General features: G+C 34.5%; 2 protein-coding genes across 3 annotated transcripts in view; one reads left to right on the forward strand and one right to left on the reverse strand.

Moving 5' to 3' along the window:
• T48 (FU domain-containing protein T48) overlaps positions 1 to 20,188 on the forward strand; it is a 197,593-nt gene that overhangs the window by 86,324 nt on the left and 91,081 nt on the right. The window lies entirely within an intron of this gene.
• LOC140438903 (uncharacterized) lies at positions 46 to 16,175 on the reverse strand. 2 transcript variants are annotated; one of them, XM_072528541.1, is made up of 6 exons: positions 15,741 to 16,175; positions 8,574 to 8,939; positions 6,998 to 7,766; positions 3,638 to 3,910; positions 626 to 834; positions 46 to 390 (listed from the first exon to the last, which is right to left on the reverse strand). In XM_072528541.1, exons 1-6 carry the CDS (start codon positions 16,150 to 16,152, stop codon positions 104 to 106), a joined length of 2,316 nt encoding a protein of 771 aa, XP_072384642.1. In that variant the 5' UTR covers positions 16,153 to 16,175; the 3' UTR covers positions 46 to 103. The 2 variants fall into 2 exon arrangements, with proteins under 2 accessions (XP_072384642.1, XP_072384639.1); XM_072528538.1 differs by having other exon boundaries at positions 626 to 837.

Raw genomic sequence — 20,188 nt, forward strand, 5'->3', positions numbered from 1 at the left:
GAATGTACCAAAACTCATAAACTAGACAAAAAAAAAACAAAAATATATTAAATATATTGAATAGACTTTATGATAAAATACTTGAAATATAATATACCCTATTTTACTTAGAAGTAGACGTTTTCAGGTCTGTTTCTTCTTCGCTTAACTCCGACGAACTGGAAGTTTCCAGATCGTATCCGAAAATGAACGGTTTCCCATCTTTCATCTGTCTGGCATAAGTACCAGTTAAGCTAGAATGGCACGCATTGTGATGGGTAGAAATCCTTTCTTTGTCTGTATTCGCCTCGGAAGTTTCTTCTGCTGTTGATTCTTCTGGACGGAAATGCTCATAAGAAAGATCTGCAACGGTGTGTTCATGATTCCGCTGAACGTGATCGTCTGGATTTGCTGGAAAATAGAAAAAATAGTTCCTGTAAAAGAAATTCTAAACGAGATCTATTATTATAAAATGTTTTACTACTCCTCCTCCGTCTCGTTCTCTGTGTAACGCTTTCTCACTATGTTCCATACAACTTCTTCACTCTCTCTATTTTTCCTAGGCCTCTGGCATTTAAAAGCTTTGATAGATATAGTACAAAACATTTGTGCTACTATGATATTCGTAGGTAATGTTTAGGCTTACCTCCGTATCTGGAGTCAAATGCTGCATGTGAATCTTGTACAGGTTCTCCGAATTTTTGTCCACTTTGATCCGTTTCTCCGCTAAATGTAACAGACAGTATTCGAGGCATTTCACCACTTCTTGATTTTTCAGTACTGGAATGTTTTTGTACGACCATCCCTTTAGCGTAATTAGTATTGTCCTCTTGACTGCTTTTTCTTGTGCTATTTCTACTAAAAAAAAAAGAAAAGAAAATATTGATAAAAACAGTAAGTATGTGAAAATTATTAAATCGGCAAGAATATGCATATATTAAGATATAGATCTATTTGTAGTTATTCCTATCATCATCATCAACCTGTATGCGTCCACTACTGGACATAGGTCTCCCTCAGCTCTTTCTATATGTATCTTTCTTGTGCGGCTTGCATCCAGTTATTGCTAACACCCTTCAGGTCGTCAGTCCATCTAGTTTGTGGGCGTCCTCTGCTCCATATTGCTTCTTGCCTTGGTCTCTGCTCTAAAATACGTTTTGTCCATCTGTTGTCTGATAATCTGGCGACGTGTCCTGCCCAATTCCATTTTAACGGCGAGATTTTTTCGATAGCGTCTGTTGTTTTACGACGTATTGCTTCATTTGAGATTCAGTCTCATCCAACATCTGGCGCTCCATAGCCATCTGAGACACGCGAATCTTATTAACTACCTTTTTTGTGAGTGTTAATGTTTCCGCTCCATAAGTGAGTACAGGTAACACAAATTGGTTAACAGCAATATTTCTATTTAGCACGAGATTAGTAATTATTTGTGTCTTGTTTAGTCTTTAGACTTTAGTCTGACCTCCAAGGAAGCGTGATATAATTTTTCAAACATTATTATTGCATCATCCATACAATCGGCTATAAATACGATGTTATCTGCAAATCTCAAATTACTGAGCTTCTCTCCATTTATGTTGATACTATGCTCGTTCAGATCTGCCTTCTTACAAGTATGTTCTAAAAGCGTCGTGAATAGCTTTGGAGAGACTTAATGTAGCGATGGTCTATTCGGCATTCTGTCAATGCTTTTAACATTTTCTGATGGCTTATGGTATCGAATGCTTTCTCATAGTCGACAAATATCAGTACCAATGGTTTGTTGTATCCTGCAGACTTCTCTATCAGGTTCCTTATCACTAGTAAGTGGTCGTTAGTGCTGTATTCCGATCTAAATCCAGCTTGTTCTCTAGGCTGATAGAAGCCTAATTTAGCGTCCAGTCTTTTTTTAATAATTTTTGTGAAAAGTTTATATATGTGTGAAAGCAAACTGATAGGACGGTTGTTTTTTTTTTAAATCTGTTATGTCTCCTTGCTTGTGTAGTAAAGTAATGACTGCATTACTCCATTGACAAGAAGTTTTTCCTTGTTAGATACATTCGGTGAAAAGCTTGACCAAAGCCTGGATAATTTTATTTCCACCTGGTATGATCGCTTCGATTACTACTCCGTCATCGCCAGGGGATTTGTTATTTTTCATTTCTAAAAGTGCCGTTTTGATTTCGTATGGAGTTATTTCTGGCATTAATTCTGATCCCTGGTTTGTGATTTTGAGCAGGGGCTGATTTTGCCTTTCGTCGGTGCTCTCATACATTTCGCGATAAAAGGATTCGACAACCTCAAGGATTTTGGTTCTCTCAGTAGTTATGTTTCCATCTTTGTTTTTTATTTTGTACATATTTTTGTTGCCTATGTTGTTCGTATTTCTCCTCAAAACTTTTAAACTTTTGTTTTCTTGAATTATTTCAGTTATTTCTCTTGTATTGTTTTCTCTTACGTCTTTTCGGATTGGCCGGTGGATATCTTTATTTAATTTCTTCATTATTGTGTAATTGGAGCCGTATTTTTTCGTCACCTGTCTTCTTTTACCTATTAACTCTTTGGTATTTTGGCTTAGTTTTTCTTTATGCGACAGAACGGTCGGGCAGCACTCCCTTTCCGTTTCTTTTAGAGCCTTCATTATGCCATCATTTGCTTGATCTATATCTTCTATTTCATCTTGTAAGTCTTGTATATATCTGGTAAGTGTATCTTGATACAGGTCGTTGTTTTCTGGGGGAATCCATTTCTTTTTTCTTGTTTTTAGGATCAGCTTTGTTCTTTGCAATTTGACATTTAATAGTATCTCAGACGGGTTAATCTGTGGTCGCTTCCTATTGAAAAGTACTTTGATGTCTTTGATTATTTCTTTTCTGTTTGTTATGATATAATCTATTTCATTTTTGACACTGCTATCTGGGCTGATCCATGTCCATTTACACTGAGGCTTTTTATCGAAAAAAGAGTTCATCATGAATAAATTTTCCTGGTGTAAGAAGTTCAGCAATCTTTGTCCTCGTACATTTCTTTCACCATTTCACCATAGCCATACTTACCCATTGCTACTTCTGCATCATCTTATTTATATCTCATTTCCGAAATAAAGTCACCCATAATTATTGTGTAATATACTGGTGTGGCATATAACTCTTCCTCCAGTTCCATCATCTTCTGGTCTGATATAAGAGCTCTAACATTGTATGAAGTAATATGCATTTGTCGCTCTTTGTAGTTGTCTGATTTTTTCCGGGGATTCTTAGCATCCTCTGTTCCAAACCTGTTTCAACCGCTACCTTGGTTGAGGGTGTTGGAGCCGCCGGAAACTGAGGGTCGTTCAGTAGTTTCATCTTTCATGGAAAATAACTTTTGGGGTTTTAAGCCATTAAAACGCCACGCTTGAAGGAAAGGGTGAAGGTGGGAATGCTTTGGGTTTGGACATGGTTTTTTCCCCGGGGATGGATGGATGGCAACATAAATGGATGCTGCAGAAAAAAAAACAATGAAATTACCATATACACTAAGTGACCATGTGTAGAAGGAACAATTTATATATAAAATTTTTATTTAGACATCCATTGTTCCGGTCTTGTTATTGTATTTGATTTAATTTATTATTAAGTAAGTTACGAATCTTTTAGTAACAAATAAAATATAACTAATTAATTTAAAATCTTACTCATCAACTCTCGTTTTATCTGCACTTCCTCTCTGCTGTACACGTTTCATATCGTCTTCGACTCCAGGAAATGATTCGTCCAACGTTACAGACTCAATTTCTCCATCTTCTGCATGTAAAATGTCACACCAACATTCATCTATTATCATTCCTCCCGACGGCTGTTTGTTCTTCCGAAGTTTGGATTTTGAGGAACTGGCACCATTGATATTAATGTTTGGGCATCGGCTCCCGTAACGTATGTTTTGAACTGATGTAGTGGTTGCGTGTTTTCTATAAATGAAAGTTAAATATTAAATAGCTCTACCAATAGATACATACATATTTATATATTATGATATTGAAATTTACTCTAGATTTAAATACAGTTACTGATTTTATAAAATTCAATAAAACTAACAAAACAAACAATAAAAATAAATTAATCAATTTTTTATTCAATAAATATCTCAATGATCTTAATTACAGACGCCAAATTGAATGCCACAGAACGCCACAATGCTTGACACAATTAAAATATATTGATAAATACATTGAAAAATTTTATTACACATAAAACAAACCAAATATAAATATCCCTCCATCCCTATCCTGACAATTGCAAACTGCGCAGCCCAAATATATTCCCTTTACTAACTGACGTACATTACTTCACATAGCTTATAAAAAAACAACTTTATAAATTTAATTGTTTACTGTTTCGTTTCAAAACTTTATATCTCTGTAGTATTGTTCCCAAGTTTTAATAAACCAATGAACTTCCAATTTATTTCAATTCTAAAATTGACTGTCTTGTCAAACCGCTAACTAAACTCTTGCTTAGATCCTGCTTGGATCTGCTCCCAAAATAGAATATCGATCTCACATCCTAACCAAAACTCCTATCTCCTTTTGGATACTAAAATCTCCTAGCCTAAGCTTGTCCCGATGCAATGATAATTTATTGGTACTTACAAAGACTGTTAGAAGTTGTTAGATAGATGTTGTATAGAAGATTTGGAGAACCTGACGTTGTAAAATTCATTAAGGTAGCACGCCTCAGATGGATAGGTCATGTAATCAGACGAGAGGAAGATGCCATAGTCAGAAAAGTTTTTGACCGAAGAGGGCCGATCGGACAACGAAGAAGAGGAAGACCGAGATTTAGGTACCAAGACAACCTAGAAAATGATTTGAAGTCTATCGGAATTAGAGCATGGAGAAGAGTTGCCAGAGACAGGGGCGAATGGAGGATTGTTCTGAAGGCTTTGGCTCATAAAGAGCTGTAACGCCACTGATGATGATGATGATGATGATGACAAAGACTGTTAACATTAAGTTCTGCACTGCTACATGGAACCGCTACTGCTACCACTTTTTCAAATACTTTCGAAAACAAAATTACTTTTTTATTCACACAATTTAATTTTTTTCTACCGTTCAAATTCGCCGACATACAACAGGAGTATGAGGTTTGTGAAAAGAATTTGCAGAGAAAGTTAACGAAACTAACAACAACAATGAAGTTATATTTAGTGAATATCTAGTAAAGATAATTATGCTACCTCGACTTGAAATAAAGTAAATCAAGCAAATCATCTTTTCACCACGCCTCACAACATACAACCAGACATTTGCTCCTGCGGGAAAAAAGTCTAAGCTTAAACCATTAGCAGTTCTGTGGCATTGTGCTATATTTGTCAGAAATCAAGAATGTATTGCAAATACTTTCAATGTATTTCCTAATCATTACCGTGATACTAAAAAGTTTCTTGTGGTTAGACAATCGTAGCGCACAGAATAAAAATTGATGCCTATTAACATTGTTTATTAATATAGTAAACTCAACTGCAGTTGGAGCTGCTGAAATTCAAGTTTACTACTTCGAGTCTGGGCACACCTTTATGAGTGCCGATAGTTTTCATCACCAGGTGGAACTGTCACTAAAAGCACAGAAAAAAACTTACGATTTCGATGATTTTGTTGATGCTCTAGGAGCTGCCAATAAAGGACATTTTATGTGGAAAAATTGGAAGTCTGAAGCGAAAATGAAAGCCAAACCAGACAGACCTTATCTCAAAGATATTGTTCACATGAAGTTTAAAAGAGGTAAACACAGCTCATAGTATAAAAGCACGTATGACAAATCAGAAAACTTTAAGGAGCTTGATTTCTTGTAACCGAGGATTTTGAAGACTGGGATACCAGAACCAGCCAAACTAGTCTCACCTAAAAATTCCCAATGGAAAGTAAAGACTAGTTACTTCAAGTGCTACAAAATATTATTCCAGAAAATAGAAAAGTATTCTGGGAGAATACATACATGTTAAAGACAATTTTTTAAGAATTTTATATTTTTGTAATTTTTTTAGACCTAGAATTAACTAGCTAATAAAATCTAGTTAAAAAAAAGAAAAGTGTAGTTACTGCTTTTGTTAATTTTACACTGCTAAGAAAAAGAGCAGTAACTTGTAGATACTGCCTTTTTGCTTGGCTTTTATTAAGTCAAAAAAGAAGTAAGTGATATTTCTTATTAAAAACTGATTTATTGTAGTGATTTTATTCCTTTAAAGCAAATCTAGTATTACATATGACAATACAACAAAAATATACAAGGAAAATAATCCATGTTTAAGTATAAAAATCCAATTTGAAACTGTACTTCCATTTATCTTAAAACAGATGTTTTGTAGACACTTCCCTTTTTCTTAGCAGGGCAGCATAGGCTTGGAATGTAGCAAGCGCAGAACTAATGATGACTGTATCAGTATCAGATTCAACCTGCTCGACACTAAAATCTACTGCTGATAGAGCAGTTTTGAGAAGGTCTATTAAGTTCGTTTTAATCTTTTCATTACTAAGAAATTTATCTTGGAATAATATTGGTACATCATTTTATTGTAAAATGACTAGAAAAAAAAGTAAGGTCGAAAAGAAAATTTGTTCAAAAATTTTTAGTTATTTTTGTTAATAACTTTTTATTTTCCATTTTACCATAAAAAGTAATAGAAATATATTCGTAGACAATTTAATTTGCTATAAATAATGTACCATAACATTTTTTGTAGGATTGCTAGTTTACGAGATACAGCGCGAAAATTCTTTGCACCCCTTATTCCAAGATAACGAATATTCAAGAACCCGGCCAACTATGTACTCTATGATATTGCTCTGATGTCATTTTATTGTAAAATTACCAGAAAAAAAGGGGCCCAAAAAATTTTACGATTAAAAGTAATAGAAATAAAGTGGACAATTTAATTTGCTACAAGTAATGTCTGATAATTCAATGGACTAATTGTACTTTGTTACATACAAATGTAAAGGTGACCAATCAGCAAAATCTTTGTACGTGAAGGATTGGGAATAAAGAGAATTTACCTTGATTGTTCCTTTATGTGCCCAGTATTATCAGCTCCTAATTTTCGAGGCAGACTCCTATTTTCAGTTGTGACTTCAGATATTTCTTCAATAGACGGTAGCTTCTTCATCGTAGTAGTCTGAGTGTCTATCACAGCAGGTCTGTTTTTCTCCATGTACGGTTCTAAATAAGGAGGATAACAAATAGTCACAGCCTTATTCCTTTGCTTTTGTTTTCTTTTCTTAATCTTTTCTTCTAAATCGTAATCGCTTGTGTAGGAAGTACTAAAGGCCGATGTTTTAGATGAGCATTTACATTTGCCTTCCACACTTTGGTCTGATTTGCTTTTGGAAAACAAGGACCACTTACTGGTTTCTAAGCTCGAGGACGACGTAGGTCTTGATTTGGTCTGATCTTTTTCATCTTGCTTCTTTTGAGACCGTCTCATTCGAAGACAAATAAAGACGGTGCCGATAATGAACCAGAGTAAAATTATAGCCAACATTACTATCAAGATAATCGAAGAGGTAAAGTGTTTATGTGAGACTCCTGCTTCTGGAACCACGATTTCTTGCTCACCTTCAGGAATACATGTATTCTCCCCTTCATCAACAGCACCCATTGCTTTCAGCGTTTCTTCTATTCGCAGTATTCCTCCAAAAGCAGAGTAGAATTTGTCGTCTTCAATTTTAGTTAACACGTCTCGGCGCAACCAACCGAAGAAACTATTGTGAAATTTTAAAGTCGTGGCTTTGCTGGATTTCTTCTCTTTAAAACACTTGGTAGATGCTGGAAAGACAATTTTTATAAAAATAATGGGCAAAAAACAGTTTCTCCTAATTACGACACATAAGGGTCTGTTAATTTAAATGCTAAATTTATTTTGAGCGGGAGAGAGAAAACGGAAGTTTTTAATAAGAAAAAGAATTTATGTCAAAAGTCCACATTATTATTAGTGAAAAAGATTATCGAAACAATCCATAAATTAAAGTTGAATAAAGCAATTGAGATAGACTTAGACTCAGCTAGACTTATATAACCTCACACATTTTGGCTGCTGTTTTAAGCCGAGAACTGACAAAACGTGGAGCAGCGTTCTTCATCGGCGAAGAGAAATAGAAAAGACAAAATAGAAAAAGACAAAAATCTAAAACGGGAACCAACGCAACGTGGAATATTTATGGTTTTTCCCTCAATATTTATGGTGTACGATCCCTGGGATAAGGCAAAACTGTCTCTTTACAGCAGGCGCGTACTATCCCGTCGTTTGTCGCTAAATCAAGCACACTTAAAAGGAGGTTGGAAGCTAATACATAACACGTACGTACTTCTCCTTCCCTTCCGACGCCGTTAAAGTCTGGTACTGTCAGTGGAGTGCTAATATTACGATGGAGTTGTCTAACGAAGTTGTGTCGGAATTTTTATCATTGTATAAATGGACACAATGGGCGGAGCTTGAAAATCTTTTCCAAATATTTCTAATTCATGTGTATTTGTCCCATAAGAAGTTGGAAGTATTGGTAACAAGGATATATTAAGTCTTTATAAGTGTTTTATGTAAGAAAAGATATTGATCTAGTTTAGTCTTTCCTTTACCTATGAAAAACTTAAGTATAATATGCGAAGCTCTCCTGGACTCGATATTTCTTAACGTGAATCTCTTAAATGGTACCGCTATTGCTGAAGGTCGTACTCTGGAGTCAAAAAACGGCAAAGGAAAGGTTATTTCTGTTGTGACTACCGTAGCATTATTATTCTCGCTTTGGGAATTTTGTTCAGATTCCGTATAAAAGAGCTGGCTGCAGCAGCTCGGTATTTTTGGTGTTTCCGTTTCAAAATTGATGGGTTCTATGGTTAGTACCGGCGTGGTTGTCATGGGTTTAGGCCAGCCTTGGCCGTTGGTGCGCAAGAACCATTTGATTTCTTCGAAGAGCTGGATTAGTTTCTCCATGCTGGTGTAATCTGAAAAGATGAAATGGTTTATATAAGGTACACAACCATTTTTTTTGTTGAAAGGAATGAGCTATATACATATTAAGGAATATTAATTCAAAAAAATCTAACATCTAACATTTAAACCAAAAAGAGCTTTCAAGAATTGCAGATTCTACAAAAACTGATTTATTTGCTGATAGAGCTACAGTTGATCTTCTAAGACGAAATTCTAGTAAAATGGCAGTGTACCATTATGTGATTGTCCAGCACATATATTTATTTATTCATTGTATAGTGGATTGTGTTGCACTTTACATATTGGATTAAAATAGAAATAAAAAAATTGATCCTTTTGTTTTTGTGTGGTCTGTCTGCCCATCTGGAGGTTAGTGCAACAGTTTGATGACGGATTCGGATTTAGCATTATAAGTAATGCGCGAGAAAATAAAATCAATAGCTTTTATTTTATTTCCGAGGAAAATGGAAAAACACATTAACTTGTTAAGTATAATTGTTATTACGTACAGACAAGTTATAATAGAAATTTTGTCTGGTAAACCTTCTCTCGTAAATATGTGTTCTCCTAGTGGTTGAGATACACTTCAAATAATTAATAATCATGTACAATTCGATCATGTCCGGCGCATAACCTTTTTGTATTCATTTTTATATAAAATTTAATTTACATAATATAAATGACTTTACAGCAGTTTTGATAACTGATTTATGATCTTCTTGGAAAACATGTCAAAATGATAGGTAATATTTTACTTACTACTAGGTGAAACGATAAAGCTAATTATTCCGTTCGGCAAACTTTTGTAAATTTGTAAATAATACTGACCATATGCCTCCAAATTTTCTTTCGTGTTCCAACACATTACTTCTACTAGTTTTGACCTGAATAGACTTTCTTTCTTTCTAGTCCTCTCCAATGTTATGTTTTAGTTTTGCTTTTTTAATTTGATGTCCAGCACAAGCAACTTTGTTGTTGGCTCCAGTCTCACTATTACATTTCAGTCCTTACATTCACATATATCGTCTTTTCTTAGCAGAAAATAATCTATTCGGGAGTGATTTTATCCACTTTTATAAGTAATAAGTTGAATTTCTTTCTTTTTAAAGAGTGTGTTAACAATCGCCATATCTAATGATGTTTTTAATTCAAGCACATAATGTCCAGCTTCATTTCTAGTTCTAAAGCCTAGTCCTCCATGTATTGCTTCATATCCTGTCACCTTCTATTATGACTCTCTCCTCTGATAGAACATCATCAGTATGTCATTTTTATCAAGTACAGATTTCACTGCCACTATTCTAACACTCGTTCTTTCAACTTCTACTTCATTATCTTTCATTTTTCTATCAGCAATTATACGAGTACGAACTCCGCTCTTAATGTTAGCACATACCTATGCAAATGCAACCAAAGTGTAATATTATTCCACACCGCTTAAATTTGTCTATACAGGCCAGGATCCCTACTGTAAGGACTTCTCTATAGGCCAATGTATTGTTGCCCGTATTCCGCCATTAGGACGGACGTAGTTTATATGGGATACTGTCTCTCCGATATATATGTAATTATAATCGCTCCCTCTCATTATACTCATTATACTATGTACCTATAGTTGCTATTTTTTGTTTCAGGTAAATTATATAATTATATAATCCGTACTGCTATATGTTCAACTGGTTCTTTAAGGTAAGTCGTAGACATTAAATTAAAAAAGATATTTTAATATGCAGGGAAAATTAGTATTCAAATATGAATAGGGCGAAAAAAATTCGTTAAGTCTTACAGATAAGCCGCATTGAAGACCGTTTAAGTACATATGTAACCTGGAAACACTCCCTGATTAAAATTAAGTACATATGTAACCTGGAAACACTCCCTGATTAAAATTCACAGAAAGCAACAGTTTAATTCGGATATAAAAGATGATTCTAGACGATAATTATATATGCTCATAAAATATAGCAGAAACACTGTCTGGGCTCTCAGATACACTCTCTCGATATTGGTACAACAAAGACACAATATTGGCCGTTACACACTCACTTTTGTGAGATTATAAGTTAAGCTTCTATGTCCGAAACTAATTATACTTACTATTCTTTGAAATATAATTTCTAAAAGTTGTTACGTTACGTGCTATAAAGACTTAAGTACTTCATTAACTTTGTAGAGACCTACAGACACATTTTTTAACACTTTCCAGCTTTTTTGTAAATTATATCCCAAAAGTGCCAATGCTCCCATAATTTATAATAATTATACCAAGATCGCTAAAAGATAGTTCTACTACATTCTAATTGCTAGCTGTCTACCATTTCTAATCTCTATTCGCCAAATTTTGAAGTAAATATAATATTTTTCGAGGACTCTTCCTATGATTTCGTACCAGTTTCTCATCAAGTGTATGTTTTGTATGATTTGGAGCTTCCTCTCTATCTTCATTGATTTATCTTCATCTTTATATCAATGTGTCAATTATCTATTATCTTACTAATTGTCTGATGTCTTTTTTATCTTTGTTTAGATGGTGGTGTCAATTTAGGTTTGATCTGATTGAAAGATCTACATTGAATTTTACATACAGCCAAAAAGCATTGTGCTCACGTGATATCTGATCTGGGAGACTTAACGAATATTATTGCCGTTCACGTTTATACTCAAATGTATATTCGCTGTTCTACTAACCACCATTCTCTTTATTTTATCTGTGATAATTTTTAAATCAAATTGTTCTCGTTCTGTATTTAATCTGTGACTAAGACGTGGTAGTGTTTCTTGGCTGTCGGCTATTATGACTGCATCATTAAGACCTGCATCATTAAGATCTTTATACCATCCTCAGTATCTATCAAAGCTCTTTCAAAGGCCAGCAAAAAGCATATTTTAAATTTATGTTCGCTATACAAAAATAGTCTTAGGGCTTCAGAGAACTAAATTTCTTAAATATTCTTACTGGACAATGATCAATGACATCATTTCTATAAAATGAACAAACTGGATATAACAACATATAGATTCTGTGAACATGTAAAGGAAACGACCGAACATGTTGTCTATAGAACAGTAATTGTTCGTCAATACCATAAATTATAACATTCCTTGGTGCTTAATTATAAATCTTAGTAGGACAAATTCATGGTAATTTGGAATGTTCATTTAAAGATGGCGTTAGTACAAATAGAATCAAATATTTTGATGATGAAATGATTGTGAAAAGTAATAGTTTTAAGTAACTAGGATCGGTATTACAGAGTAATGGGAAAATAGATGGAGATTCATTCAATTAGGGTTGGATGGATGAAGTAGAAGCAAGCGATTGGTATGTAAAAATTCCAATGAAAAATTAACATCCTATAAAGCTTTCATAAGGCTAGCTATTATATACGGAATTAAATGTTGGGTAGTTAAAAAGATAGTCTAAATCCAGTTTGGATATAGAAATGATCTAGGAACTAGAGAGGCACTATTTTCTACAACAAATTTTTTGATTTGATTTTGACCGAGTACAACACGATACACTTTTTAATTTCCTGTGGGCACCAAGACTTGACCACTATGATATAAGACTGCTAAAATATAGCTATTGTAGCTATATTTTAGTTATATATAAATTGAGATAGTCGCTCTGAAAAACTACCCGTCAAACATGGAGTACCACAGGGTTGTGTTTTGTCATCCAGTCTGTTTAATCTGAAGAAATCTTTAGGCAAGCTTCGGATGATAGACAAGAGGGAGTAAGACTGGGCGGAGAAGTAATCAACAACATCAGATTCGCTGACGATACAGCTGTTCTTGCAGAACATTTACAAGATCTCTAAACATTAGTAAAACTAGTCAGTGAAGCAAGTGATCGGAGAGGCCTTAAAATTAACATTTCAAGGACAAAGTGGATGGCTGTTGGAAATATTAATATAGATCAAGGTTTGCTTTCGGTTTAATAGAGAGGAGATCAAACGCGTAAACCTATAAATACCTCGGCAGCTGGTTAAATGTAAATTGTGACTCTGATAAAGAGATAATAACCAGGATCGAAATATCACAAAAAGCTTTTATGACCTGGAAACCAGTTTTATGTAACAGAAACCTGTCGGTACATATTCGCAAGAAGGTCCTGAAATGTTATATATGGTCTATCCCATGATATGGTTGTGAGACATGGACATTAACAACCATAATGCTTAACAAATTAGAAGCATTCGAATTGTGGTGCTATCGACGGATCCTAAAAATATCATGGGTTTCGCACACGTCCAATGAAGATATTCTTAAAATGATGAATTCAGAAGGCTTGCTACTTCGGCCATATAATTAGAGGACCCAAATAACATTTACTTCGCCTTAAAATACAAGGAAAAGTGAAAGGAAAGAGATGGATTGGTCGAAAGAAACTTTCATGGCTAATTTTCAAGTAATATTAGAGATTAATAATATTAGTGGTACCACAGTAGAAGAATTATTTCGTGCAGCAGCCGATAGAGAACGGTTTCAGGAAATTGTAAACTTGATGATGGCCAAGGTCTGAACACGGACACGGCACCTAAAGAAGAAGTTGGAGAGAAAGAGGAACAGCGGAAATGAAAATGCTTAGATGGATGTATAAAGTAACAAAAAAGGATAAAATTAAGAAAAAAAGTATATTAATCGAAGTCTAGGAGTGTCCTCAATTTATGATAAAACGAGGGAGCACAATATAAGATGGTTTGGTTATGTTCAACATCTAGACGTTAATTATCCAATATGAAACATTGCTGATCTGCGGGTTCCTGCAAGGAATAGCAGAGGAAGACCAAAGAAGGTCTGGGGAGACGCTTAGGCAGGATATGTCGGTAAAGGGGATTTATATTGGTACGACTCAAAATAGAAGTTTAGAATAAAAGCAAAGAGACTGATAATGATAATCTTCTTCTTCATGTACAATCTTCATGTACATCCCTTCAGTACATTGTATTTTCTCTTGCATAATATTTTGTAGCAGTCTATATTTGGGACCTCTCATTACATGTCCGAAGTACTCTAGCTTTCTCTTCTGGATGCTTTTTATAATCTCAGTAGTCTTGCTGAGACGTTCTAATATTGTGGAGTTTCGAATCTTTTCCGCCCAAGAAACTTTTAAAATTCTTCTATAGCACCACATTTCTAAAGCCTCAAAGCGGTTTAGATCAGTTTTATTCACAGTTCAAGACTCGACACCATAAAGTAAGATCGAGAACACGTAGCAGAGAATTAGGCGGATTCGCAATGCCGATTTTAGGTTTCTGTTACATAATACCTTGGACATCTTTCTAAAAACGGCTCTGTTCTGCTTAATTCTGGATCTAGTGTCACCTTGACTCTCTGCGTTACAGTTTAACTGATATCCAACTTGATCTAGTGTCTGTATGATTCTGTATCTGTTGATGGAGAACTCGATCGTTCAGGTAAATAGCTCCGAAACGGTTAACAGGTTTTCTAGAAGGGGAAATTTTTCTGGACCACAATGTAGAGCATGCACAAAAGATCTTTCAAGTAGAAATATGGAAACATCTACGTGGCCAATTGACTTCTTTGAAATCTACAATCTAGCTGTTTTTAATTGTCAATTACTTTTCGATGTATGATAACGATACGTTCATGTTGGCGCTAATATTTTATTGTTATTGAAGTAAAAAAATCGGTTGCCTGTAAAGTCGGTTTTACGGGCGAAGATTTTACGTGACAACGTCTTTTTCTCGGTAGAATATTTATTGATATGAATATTATTAAATTGCACAATAGTTGTTTGCAGTTGAAACGCGCTGTTTCTTCTCAATCGACTGAATTACGATTGATTGCAGAGTGATTTAAACTAATAATTTACTTAACACTATCAACATTTGTCAATAGTATGACATAACCTATAAACTCAGTTTCTCAACTTTTGTGTCAATCTAACAATTAATCAATCAATCATAGTTTACGATAATGAAATATTAGTGTACAATTATTTACCTTTATTGTTGTAGTTGTTGTAAATGACGAATCTAAGCACTCCACATTTTCACTACAGACACAGCTGACGATACTTTAACCACACGTGTGAACTTGTATTATGACGCTTTCACGGTTTTCCAACGCCAAGAACGCTCGAGAAAGACAGAGACACAAGCACCCACCGATTCAACGCGCCTAATTCTCTAGTGCTGCGCGCGCAGCGGACCGATCATGTTTGAGTGAGAGAGAGACACAAGGCATTCGCCGGTCCGGCGGGCCTCTCTCTCGTTCGGTGATTCATCGTAACAGACGTGAGCGGGCGTTACACTTTTTCATGAGTGACTCCGAGCCACAACCTAATTTAAGACGTCACGTCAAAAAATTGACTTTATCCACACACCAAGACTGGGGTTATACATATATCTATAAAAGCAATAAACCTAAGATAACGGTCTTAGAGAGCAGAACCAGTTTAGTGGTGAAACAAAAGTGAAACACATAGTGTTTAAAAGAAAACTTTTAAACACTATTAAGTAAAACAACTTTAAATTACAAAAAATATTCTGATTTCATGAAAAGTGCAATAATCATTTGATCTTGATTTACTTTTAATAACAAGTATACCTATTATGAGACAAAAACCTTTCACTGGGCTTAATAGTGGACTAAACAGTATTATTCCGTTATATTTAAACTGTTCTATCAGTATTATACTGAAACTTGAAAATTTTATATTTATCATAAAATTCAATACAATTTTCACATGTTCTTCTGAAATTTCCAATATATTTTGGTCCTCATTTATTTATTATTAGTATAAATAATTACTAGAATACAATAAGGATGCAAAAATTACTTACCTATAAGACCAGCGTAGAATGCGTACCGAGCTAAGGGTAAAACAGCATACTGCAAGTACCCTCCAAGTAGATCAGTTAACGCTAGAAGAGTTACTCTTTTTTTTCGACCAGTGGTGGCTGTCTTTACAACTTCAATTAACAATCGGAAATAACTAACTATATCGTCGACAAAAGCGTTGCTGTCTATGTTGAAAACTGTTACGTCCGGCAGTAAGTCTTCTAGGATCATCCTGGTCGTCAATATAGCTATCTCTTCCAGAGACCAACATTGTTTATAGACATCGGCTGGAGTAAATAGAACTGTCCCGACTCCGTTTACGCTTTCGTTTGTATCGTTGCAATGTTTGATCTTTGGTGTAGCTTTAACTACAGTTAAACAATAAATAAAGATAAAAATTGGCAAATGTGACATTACAAAGACAATGTCAGTTTTGAATGATTGATTAAAATGATTCCGTAGCTTTATTTGAAATAATCTTGCGTATCTGATTGTTTGTAATTGGTGAAAACATGGGCATATGTACCCAATACGAATGTGCTCTTTTCTGCAAACGACTTCTGTATAATCAATAATCTTAATTTTCGTTGTAATAAAATCTTAACATAACAATTTTAATTGACACATTTTTTCAAAAGTTTGCTACTCCTATTAAGTGATTTCTTCGAGAGTACAAGTTGGATCAGAATAGAATAGAAATATCTTTATTCAAAAGAATCGTTTGACAAACAAATAAATGATTTAAATTACTCCAATTAAAGTAAATAGTGTCAAGATACAATAGTTATAAAAATATACAATTTCAATACTTATTTATAACGGACATGTTGAATTGTTCTATAAGTACTTTTTGCTTACGTCCTGTTAAATAAGATTTTATCCAATGATAAGCCGGTCACTTAATACCATATCTTCCATTTCTCCAGTAAAATTAAGTGGTCCAAACTATCAAGTCTTTGACAAATCTAAAAAGATTCCCAGAGAAAGATGTTTATTTTCATAACCTGCAACAATCTTATCCATAAAATTGTATACTGCAGTCCCGATTGATTTTTTCTTTAAATAGACATGCTATGCATGAGTTAATAAATTTTGAGAATTTAGAAAAGGCTCAGAAGCTTCACACATACCTCCGAGTCAAATAATTTGGAGAAAGAAGGGAGCAGACTGATAGGAAGATAATTTTCCAGAAGTTCAGGATCACCTTTCTTAAACAGGTTTAATTAATGCTAACAGGTTTAACTATGTTAATTTCAGTGCATTGGGAAGTACACCTGTTGAGAATGTGTTCTTTAAAATGACATATTGGTGTTGCAAGTTCAAAGCTATGAGAGTAAAACAATTACCTTATTATTGGTTAGTGGTGTTGGATAAATACTATTGGTATTTAGTGTTATGTTGCTTCTAAACTTTATAATTGGCATATCACGCAACATATATATCTAGAATGAATTTATTAAAATTATTACTTACATTTGCAGGATCCCCAAGTATTTTTAAACTCGCAGAAAGACGCATTTTTAGATTAAATTTCAATGCATTTCAATGACATATGCAGAGGCTCTGAATCGAAATTAAATATCTGCCGTCATAGTACAATAATTATAAAAATAATTATATAATATACAGACGTTATTTTTTCTTAGAGTGCCTGTCCGTTCCGAACGTTGGCGATCATTCTGGCTATGATGACTTTGTTGGTTGCTATACGAAAGAGCTGTGTTGAGGTCTTTCTATACCATGCTCTCAGGTTAGCAAGCCAGGATATTCTTCTTCGTCCTGGGGCCCTTTTTCCTTCAATTTTACGTTGCAAAATGCATTGGAGTAGCTTATATCTGCCGTGATTTCTCAGTATATGTCTCAAGTACTGCAGCTTACGGCCGTTCACGATGTTGACGAAATCCACGGTTGTGTTCATCCTTCGTAGAACTTCTTCATTGGTGACTTTGCCTGTCCATGGTATCTTCAGAATCCTTCTGTATAACCATAACTCAAAAGCATGAAGTTTTGATAGAGTTTCCGCCTTCAATGTCCACGTTTCTACTCCGTACAGAAGCACTGAGTACACGTTACATTTAAGGAGCCTTATTTTTGTTTCTAGGGTGAGGTCATGGCTCTTGAACACAGAGCTTATAGTCAAGAATGCACTTTTTGCCTTTTCGATGCGACATTTAATATCTTGGGTATTGTCCCACGACATTGAATATAGTTCCCAAGTAGTTCTACTGTGAGACACATTCAATTCTCATTTGGTTCACATACAGATTTGCTCCAGATATGTTTTTCTTGCTGATGATTATTAGCTTGGTTTTGCTGGTGTATATATCCAGTCCATATATTCTACTTGTTTCCGTTATTTTGTTCATGAAGTTTTGCAGCCCTTCTATTGTATTGGAAAACGTTGTATCATCTGCATACCGAAGGTTATTGAGCTTGACTCCATTTATTGAGATGCCTTCATCTTCAATATTTTTTAGGGCGTCTTCAAAAATGTGCTCCGAGTACCGATTAAATGTCAGGGATGAAATTATGCACCCCTATCTCACTCCCCTTAAGATTTTGACCTGATCTGTATATTCTCCATGTATTCGGAGCACCGCTGATTGATTCTAATACAGGTTAGTTATTATTTTTAGGTCTCTTCCGTCAATCCCTGTTCTCTTCAGCACTTCCATCATTTGTTCATGCCTGAGTCTATCGAAAGCCTTCTTGTAGCCAATTCTTCTTCTTTTGGCATCATAACCCTGGATGGGTCTTTGCCTGTCTGGCTATGTCCTTCCATTCAGATCTCTCTTGTGCCCTTCTTCTCCATTGTCTTATGTTCATTGTTTTCAGGTGGTCTTCCACGTCATCCAACCATCTCGTTCTGGGCCTTCCTTTTTTTCGCCTTCATATGGGCTTCCATTGTAACATTTTCTTTGTTGTTTTTGCATCGTTTTGTCTCTGCACATGTCCTAGCCATGACAGTCTTTGACTTTTCACAAATCTTACAATGTCATAACCTTCATTTAACTCATTAACCTCGTCGTTTCTCCTGATTCTCCATGTGCCATCTTCCTCTTGTACCGAACCATATACTTTCCTCAGTATTTTTCTCTTGTAGCCAATTAGGCATGCAAAAACATCAGAGCTGACATCTCTACAGTTCTGAAACAATACCTGAACGCTAAATAAAGCTTTCCTCGTACCAACTAACAACGGCGTTTACAAATCCAAACTGATTGGGCTCAATTTGTTCCTCGCATTTCCGGTAAATTCTTTTGTGGATTACTTTTAGAAACAGCTTTCATCAGATGACTTATTAGGCTTATGGTCCTATAGTCTTCAGACGTTACAACGTCATCAAATAACAACATTAGAAATCCTAAGATTTCCTACTTCGCAAAACTAAATTAAAATTTTTAACACTGCGCTTTCTACAAATTGCAAATCAGATAGATTGATGAATTAGTCGACAAGGAAATCTACAATTTGCATTCCCCGTGTCGTTCATCACGGCAAAAATTTTTAGTGAATTAGTTTCTAGTACTCGACTGAGTATAGAAATAAAGCAGAAAGACGGTTTTAGATTTAATTTCAGTGCAGGGCATCTGCCATCCGCTTATACGTATTTCACGAACAAGCTTATAGCTTGTTCTCTTGATTGGTCTACATGAAATTGTCTCGTTTGTTCGGTCTTAATTTTGTGTAAACAAAATGGCGATTTTTTGAAAAAATTGTATCCTCCTCGTCGTATGTTATTTTATTTAAAAATTTGTTTTACAAATTGAGTCTCTTTTTTGTTAAAAATTTTCTAAATAAGTTTTCTGGAAAACGTCCGATTTCAAAACTGAATAATTAAAAAGTTATAGCAATTGTTATACGACGCGCAACTAGCGCGCAACCTCGTTTATTTATATATTTTTTTTTTAATAACTTCTGATAAGAATTGGATTTTCACCAACATGTAAATTATTCGTAGTTTGCATTATAACCCAATACATTTTTTTGGAGCTGGGACATATCTCATTTTTTGCGGAAGTAGTAGTATATTAGTAGTGTATTATGTAAAAATTATAAATCGAAATATCTAAAAGGAGACGAAATATCGCTAATTAAATATAAAATTGTATTAAAATTATAAAATCAAAATGTTTCAAATTAAATATAAATCAAAATGTTTTTATAAAAATCAAAAAAAAAAATATTTACAAAAATTGTGCAGTTTTATTACGAATATTACGAATATTTGTCCGGTTGCTAACAAGTTATAGGTTTATCGAAAACATTTTGCCTATAAATAATTCTTTGTACGCCACTGCGATATCTGATTTAAATCGACCCTTCCTATCTCGCCTACGGTACTCACCAAAAATAGACATTGAAGGAAATTAAAAACTAGAATTTAATGGAATAGCATACTGATTAGACTTTAGTAGTGACTGTCTTATCTTTATAGTTTTTGTACATT

Source organism: Diabrotica undecimpunctata, chromosome 1 (assembly GCF_040954645.1).
Source record: "Diabrotica undecimpunctata isolate CICGRU chromosome 1, icDiaUnde3, whole genome shotgun sequence".
Lineage (NCBI taxonomy): Eukaryota > Metazoa > Arthropoda > Insecta > Coleoptera > Chrysomelidae > Diabrotica > Diabrotica undecimpunctata.